The 8,726-nt window shown below is 37.2% G+C and overlaps 1 protein-coding gene across 1 annotated transcript; it reads left to right on the forward strand.

The window, feature by feature from the left end:
• Positions 1-428: 428 nt before the first annotated feature.
• On the forward strand, positions 429-2,729 carry LOC114538403. The gene is made up of 4 exons (XM_028559583.1): positions 429-439; positions 514-940; positions 1,913-1,952; positions 2,470-2,729. Exons 1-4 carry the CDS (start codon positions 429-431, stop codon positions 2,727-2,729), a joined length of 738 nt encoding a protein of 245 aa, XP_028415384.1.
• Positions 2,730-8,726: the final 5,997 nt, after the last annotated feature.

The raw sequence follows: 8,726 nt of genomic DNA on the forward strand, positions 1-8,726 counted from the left end.
TCATACAAAATCATACCGTATCATACTGTATCATATAGCATCATACTATATCATACTATATCATGTTGTATCATGTAGCATTTTATATATATATATATATATATATATATATATATATATATGTATATTTATATATATATATATATATATATATATATAATTATATATATATACACCCATTTGCAAAAACGTTGTCCGCAGATAGATAGATAGTCGAAGTCTAATTAGAATTGCATATGATTACATTTGCATGGGATTTCATTCATATTACACAACATATGCGATATCCCTAAGTTTGTACATAATCAGATTATAAAAAATCTTATTGGTAATTCCGCTTTGCTTCAAGAGGTTGCCAATTTGATAGTTTCATACGCGTATCATATACCATCAGTCGTCAGACTATATCATACCGTAACATATCTCATATGCAGTCATGGTACGTTTAAAGTGGGGCATTTTGTTTGGATTTATTTTGATATACATTGGATGTGAATGTATTCATATATGAAGCATTGAAAAAGAAAAAATCAAGAAAGCAATAAGGCTTTTTAAAGAAGATTGTCAGTATGGAATCGGTTCTCTGCTTTTACGAGATTGGCCGGCGCCAGTGTCAGCAGAAATTAATAAGCATGCACTGGACTCTCAGTTGATAGAATGCTTTACGTCGTCTGCAATATTGATTTGGGATATTCTTCGTCATTATCCCGAATTGAGTGATCTTCTTCGATGTCCTTTCTGTTTGGATTCTGGTTTAGTTTGCAGTTTACGGCGATCGGGAATGTATGCAGATAATACGTGGTCTCAAGCCGCATATCATCCCCGAATTATATACGACTGTAGCGACTCTTTGGTATTGGTTTCCCACATTTATATTTGTCCGAACAATCACCAAATTCCTGCACATCATCCATCAGTTGTCTCGGCAATACCATCTTCAGTATATGTACTATTCCTTCTCACAAATCGGGCTGGTTTTACTGTTAACATGCTTACACAAATATTAGCATTGGTGGATAATGGAATGAGTTTTCACTCAATCGAAAGTGTTGTACGTGAACAGTATTTTCAATCATATTGCCGCATGCGACATAGATTTGAATTTGGAGTTGCACACAACTCTGAAGAACAGCTGAGATTCCCTGATTTCGAACAAAGTGCGTTTCCTTTCCCACATGAAAAGGTTTTAAGGTCGGCATTTATATCTTACTCTTTCATGTTTGACAACGTGTTTTATAACGATATGATTACTCGAACAGCAGATTGGATCTCTTGCGACCATACCTTCAAGAGTGCTGGGAACATTGGTTTCCATAGGAAAACTGATGGTAAATGGATAAAAGTTCGAAAATGCTTGTTCTGTGTGTTAGGGAGAGATTCGAAAGTTCTTCATTGGCGATTCACCAGAGGGGAATCTTTTAAGGAAGTGAGTGGAATTTTTGAGGAATTAAAACATCGTTATGAAAGAGCAGGGACAACGTTACAAGGCATAATCATAGATAACTGTTGTAAATGGAAAGGGTTATTTAAACAGATTTTTCCAGATGTAACTGTTAAATTAGATCTTTTTCATGCGGTACAGCGATTTGTTAAGACAATCCCAATGGTTACGAGATTGAAAACGGATATTTGTAAAGCGTACGGTTTAATTTTTCGTGCTCCAAATGATCTCGGCAGTACTCGCCATTGTGCAACCCCTGACAGTCAAACTATGCTTTCCAATATTGACAGTTTCCAGAGAAAGTTTTCTGGTGTTATGTGGAATGGAAGTTGTATTCTCAATAAAGAGGCAATGAATGCTATACATAACATCAAAGTGCACATAACTAATGGTTGTTTAAGTCATATTCCAGCACAAGTATCTACTTCGGGAAATGAGCGGCTTCACAGACACTTAAACTATATTTTCCAGACAAACAAGATCGGCATGGATACAGCTTATATAAGATGTAGTAGGCTTTTTTATAAGCTTAATACACAGGATTCCGGTGATATGGTCGCTGCTTTTGCTTCCTCAACAAATACAAATTCACGAACAGGGCCGGTTGACATTTCGAAGAGGTCAGAGCATTTTGGCTTTGAGGATTTTGCTGGAAATGATGATGAAATTGTTTCACAAGATAAGGCGGTCATCAGTTACAAGACAATCAATGAACTGGCAACAGAAGATATAAACAAGATAAAAAATATTATATTATCTTTTCTTCCTCACGAAAACGATGAAGTCAACGACCATCCGTATCATAAAGACCCCTCAAGTGACAACAAAACAGAACTTGCAGTGGCTTATTCAGCCTTAAATTTTTTTTCAAATTTACCGAAATTTAGAAAATTTGGGAGCGACTCGGTTACTTCAAAAAAGTAACATTCCACGATCTATTGGTCTTGATAATCAATTCCAAGAGTTTAGTTCTTTAGTTACAAGTTCGAATCATGGTGATATGGCGTCGCATAAAATGACTCTTGCAGGACATTTGCAAGGATTTGGACTTGAAGAAGTTGAAGTTCAGAAAGATGGCAATTGTTTTTTTACCACTGTGGCATTCCAACTCAGCAATTTATTTTCATCAATATCAATTGAGGAAAACATTATAAGCCATCTGCGTACGATAGGTTTAACACGTGATATGGACTTGCAGCAGTTATCGCAATTGCTTAGGCTTTTACTCGTACAAGAATGGAGGAGTGATAGGTCACAAGAATATGGTAGATTTATACCCGAAATATAATATGATGCTATATTATTATTATTATTATTATACATAAAACATACTCCCAATAGGGCTTTTCAGTATGTACTAACAAGGCTAAAAATAGGTATATTTCTATCTACAATTACGTTATTGACTATGCTATGTTTATAAAATATGTTTACAATTAAGAGAAATCCTAGTTGTATAGTTATACTAAGATTTTAATACTTTAACTAAGATAGGTTTCCGTTAACGTTATTTGTTAACATATTTTTCTTTAAGTGCTTCTTAAATGTTTTAAAAGGTAGTTTTTTAAAATCTTTATCTAAAATGTTCCAGATTTTTATTGCTCTATAGCAAAAACTTCTTTGACCTGATGTTGTTTTGCATGGGGGAATATCAAGGTCGTCTTTATTCCGGGTGTTCTTGTTGTGAACTGCATTTCGTTTTAAAAACTGGTCACATAAGTACGGCGGTGCAAGTTCGTTCATGCATTTATAAGCCATTAGTGTATCTCTGTACTGTAAATGTTCCTTGACTGGGAGCCAACCGATCGCCTGTAGTACTGGTGTTATGTGGTCGTATTTCCTTGTATTTGTTATAATCCTACAAGCAAAATTTTGTACTTTTTCGAGTTTTTTTATGTTTGTTGCCGATGTATTCGACCACACCGTAGAGCAGTAATACAATCTGCTCATCACTAGGGCATTGACAATCGTGTGGAGGGTTTCGCTATCGAAGCTTTATTTGGTACAGTTTTGCCATTGAAGATGATATGACGTGTCGTATATGATGATCATAACTTAAATAACTGTCCATGAATAGCCCTAGGTCTTTGGCGTAAGAGGAAGGTGTGATCTCTTTTCCTAGGAACGAGATAACCAGTCCTTCAGTAAGGTTTCCGATTAACTGTCGAGTGCCTATTAGCATTAATTTTGTCTTTTCAGGGTTAATTAACAGCTTATTTGTGAAACACCATGTTGCAATCCTCTTAAGATCCTCTTCTATGTTACTTTTTGCATCGATTATATTCGTGATTGGAAAGGACATGAATATTTTCGAATCATCCACAAATGATTCTAACTTAGCTGTTTTTGGTGCTGTTGGAAGGTCGTTTATATAGATGCAAAATAACAGAGGTGACAATATTGCCCCTTGTGGGACGCCATGAGTGATTGAAAGAGTTTCTGATACTGAAGAGCCAATGCGTACGTATTGCTTTCTGTCTGAAAGGTAGCTTCTAAACCAATTTAGAGCCTTACGAGATACTCCAATATTGCTTAGTTTTTGAAGCAATATTGTGTGGTCGATGCTATCGAAGGCTTTGGACAGATCTAACAGAATAAGGGCAGATAGCTCTTTGTTATCCATTGCGTTCAGGAAAAAATCGTTTACTAATATATTGAGGGTTTCCGTTGAATGGTACTTTCTGTTTCCACTCTGGTGTGCCGTAAGGTGGCCGGTCCGGTTTAAAAAACTCGTGAATTGATTTAAGGCCGCTTTCTCACATACCTTCGATATTACATTGAGCATTGAGAGGGGACGGTTGTTAGAGGCTATTTCGTGATCCCCTTCTTTTAATATTGGTATGATTTCTGCTATTTTCCAGGCTTCTGGAAACGTATTAGTTGTAAATGAACTGTTGATGATATCCGTCAGGGGGCCTAAGATTACTTGGAGGCAGTCTTTAATAGTTCTCATACTGATTTTGTCGGGACCTGGTGATTTATTTGATGGCATAGATGTTAGTATGCGTTCAATTTCCGCACAGGTAACAGGTATGAAGTGGAATGACTCTTCGATCGGACATTGTAGGTTCTTGATTTCACAGGCAGACATGGAAGATATATTGATGTTATTATCTAAGGCCAGTTGCGTAGCTGTTTCGGCGGCTGTTATCCCTACTGACTGGAAAAAACTGTTAAAATCGTTGGCAACCTCTTCCTGGTTTTTGCTGTATATTGGGGTTGTTTTGTCTCTAGACGGAATGCGGCTATGAATTACTTTCCAAAGTGACCCAGGTTTGTCTTTATGTGTATTAACTTCAGTGCGGACGTAGTCTTTCTCTGCGACTTTTAAGGTGGATTTGATTGATTTTTGGACTGTTTTAAAGTTCTTCCAGTCCTCCATTTCTCGTGTCTGTTTGTATCGACGATGTAGCTGGTCTCTGTAGATCATTTGTTTTTTGATGTCAGCAGTAACAAATGGACAGGATCGACGTCGAATCTTGACCTCTTTAATTGGAGCATGGACAGCCAAAGTAGTAGAGAGGACATCATTAAGTTTTCTGAGTTTTGAATTGACATTGGAATCGAAAAAGATAGAAATGAGTTCTTGTGATCTTGTACCAAGATGGGTAATGAACTTTGAACTATCATAGCTTTTATAGCTTCGCGTCAGGATGCTCTGTACTGATGGCTTAGGAAGTTTCATGTTTAACGCGGTGTATACTGGTAGGTGGTCGCTTATGAGTGTGTCCATAACACCACTTTGATGGACAAGGTTGGGTGATGAAGTTATGATTACGTCGATTAGTGATTCACAAGTGTTTGTGATCCTGGTTGGTGAAGTGATCAATTGCTTTAAGTTCATCTCGTACATGAAGTTTTCCAATGCTGTGGTCTCAGCGGTGACCTTCATGGTGTTGCAATTGAGGTCTCCCAAAATAAATATGGGTTTGTCCTGCATGGCGGCTTGCATATAACTTGCTTTTAGGTTGTTTTCTAGGCAGGACGGCGGGCAGTCTGGTGGTCTATATGATACACAGAGCAGGATAGATCTTAACTTTTTAGTCTGAAGTTTGAGCCAAAGCTGCTGGAAGTAATCGGTGGAAACTGATGATATTTCCTTCAGTACGGTGACCTTAATATCACTCCGAATGTACGCAGCTACCCCTCCTCCTCTTTTGTGGAGGCGGTCTTGGCGGTAAATTTTATAGCCCTCCAAGTTGATCTCGGCATTTGGTATGGTTGTGTTTAACCAAGTCTCTGATAATGTTATTGCCTCAATCCTTGTCTTTGAAACAAATTCGGCGAATTGGATCCAATGGGAGGTATTTCGTAGAGACCTTATATTTAAGTGTACCAGACGGAAATGGGGGGACTTTGAAATGTTATAATTTTGCGGAGTGTCCCGTTCTATACTAAGGTCTTTCAGGGTCGAGTGTTCATTCCAAGACCTGCCTTCAGTGGTAGGAATGTCGATCATATTGGGATTTCGTAAAAGCTTGTTTTGCTTGGTATTTCGTTTGTTAATTAATTTAACATTGTGATTCGTAATCCTCACAGGTATCGGATAGACTTTATCAGGATTTCGTGAGGGATCGACGTGGCATGCATCGTTATCTAGACCCATGTTCCATTCTGGTCTACAGTACGATTGATGGGTTGGTAGGCTTGGCGGAAGTATTGTTTGTAAATGGGTGATTGGGGACGTTGGCTCAGAGTTGACTGCTGTGGGTGGTGTACATGGAAAGGCGGGAATTGGTTCTGGCCCAATGACTGGTAGGTAAGTGGTTTGTTTAGGCAATGTGATTGGTACGATGGTAACTTCCTTAGGTGTTTTACCTGATATGGTGGTGGGCTGTTTACACGTGTCCGATATTTGGCCGGTGTATGGTTTGTCAATCTCCGGTGAAAAGGAGGCCTGTTTCTGCGATCAGATTTCCGGCGGTTAGCGCTGTTATTAGTGTTGGCTTTTGGTGGGAAAGTCCGCCGGTTGTCCTGTCTACTCGAGCCAAAGGAGGACTTTTGGGATTTTGGGTTTTTTGTAGAAATGTGGGGCCGATTGGTTTGAGTGTAGTTACTGGATACTTTGGTTTCTTTTGGATATGTGTTCTTATGTATATCTCTGTGTTTCGCTTTATATGAACGTAGCTGTTCGTTCAGATGGTAGTGGGTGTATTCTTTGCTTTGTTGTTGTCTATATGACCTGATTTGCATCTTTTGATCTTTAATCGCTCGAGTATTGCCTTTGTTTTTATATGAAAGAGGGGTGGGTTCTTTGTGCATATGGTCGTTATCATTAGCCTGTTTGACATTTGGATTTGTGGGGGCGGTAATTGCCGGATTTTCCTCGGCCTCGTTAGGCTTGCAAGTTGAGGGTATCGTATCTTCGAGTAATATGATGTTAGGAATTTGATCTTTATCCGGATTTAGCTGTCGTTCGCCTGTTCCTTTATTGACCATACGTTTGATTTCAATTAGGTCTCTTTCCATCTGTTTTATTTTTCCTGTTTCCTTTGAGAATTCTTGCATTTGCAATTCAAATTTGTTAATGTTGTGGCCAGGGAATGAACGACCTTCTTGTACGTTTGCTAAAGATTGTAGGGCATCGGTTTTTGATTGTAATATCTCGATATCGAGTCTAATACCGTCGAGATCAGTTGTGATTTGAGTACATGAACACTGATCAGAAAGTTTTTTGGGTGGCTCGCTACTTGCTCCGCTCTCGTCATTCAAGCGTGGTAGGCCAAGGCCAAGCGTTGCTTCGCCCATTAGGATGTTACAAAACTGCTTTTTGATTCTATTGGCTTCTCTGCCACTGAGTTGGAGCTTCTTCTGTTTTCTCCACCACATTATTGTCGTTTGGCCATTGCTGTAGGATTTTCGCTCGTCTCCCGGTGATTTCCAAGTACCGTTAAGATCAATATTCAAATCTACAAATCGTTTGAGAGATTCGAAATCTCCTGACCAGGAGAGTTTCAAGTGGGAGTTTAGTTCACCACAAATGGCGTTGTTATCGTTGTTTGATTGTGTAGAATCGATATCTCCATCCGATGGTTGGGAATTACTGTTGGCATTCGAGTTAATCGAAGAGCGCAAAATCTCCTGGCACTCCGCCATGTCGCCTATCAAATACACGCCTATATTTGAATTTCGAATATGCGGCGTAAACAGTGTACGTATTTAACAGAAATATTTTCATATTCCGATATGATACGATATGATACAGTATGATATAGTATGATGCTATATGATACAGTATGATACGGTATGATATTGTATGATACTATATGATGCTATATTATATGATATGATATAATATTATGCTATTTGATACGATATGATACAGTATGATATAGTATGATGTTATATGATACGATATGATACAGTATGATATAATATGATGCTATATGATACGATATGATACAATATGATATAGTATGATGCTATATGATACAGTATGATACGGTATGATATTGTATGATACTATATGATGCTATATTATATGATATGATATAATATTATGCTATATGATACGATATGATACAGTATGATATAGTATGATGCTATATTATACGATATGATATAATATGATGCTATATGATACAATATGATACAATATGATACAGTATGATATAATATGATGCACTATGATACAATTTGATACAGTATGATATAGTATGATGCAATATGATACAGTGTGACACGGTATGATACGGTATGATATAGTACGATACTATACGATGCAGTATGATACGGTGTGATATAGTATGATGCTTAATGATATGATATGATACAATAGATGTTTAAAAAAGGGTGTCGCATGTATATTGGTGTATATGGAACATGGAATTATTACCTTTTAATGCGTGTAAAACAAGATGGCGAATGTTAAAAGCATGGACATAAAGCTATTTTAAACAACCAACACAAAATACAGTCTTTTCTTCCATAATATGTGTTAAACTCATGACGGTGGAAGACTTATATATAACAATATTTTCTTCCATAATATGTGTTAAACTCATGACGGTGGAAGACTTATATATAACAATATTTATTAACGAAAACTTATACAACTTACAAGTAACAGTTCCAACTAACAACTAACAACTAACTTAAAAACTACATGAAACAAAAACTTTATACTGCTAGTGTTCATGTGATCATGACACGTGTTCATAGATAGACTGACGTCATGGGAATATTAATGTTTATCTTAACACCCCCACTTAAACATATAATATTAACATTGATAGAAATATAACTATTTACAAAAATTGAGTTTACTCTGCTAGGATACGTTTCA

This window comes from Dendronephthya gigantea, unplaced genomic scaffold (assembly GCF_004324835.1).
Source record: "Dendronephthya gigantea isolate DGI-Jeju-01 unplaced genomic scaffold, DenGig_1.0 000183F, whole genome shotgun sequence".
Lineage (NCBI taxonomy): Eukaryota > Metazoa > Cnidaria > Anthozoa > Malacalcyonacea > Nephtheidae > Dendronephthya > Dendronephthya gigantea.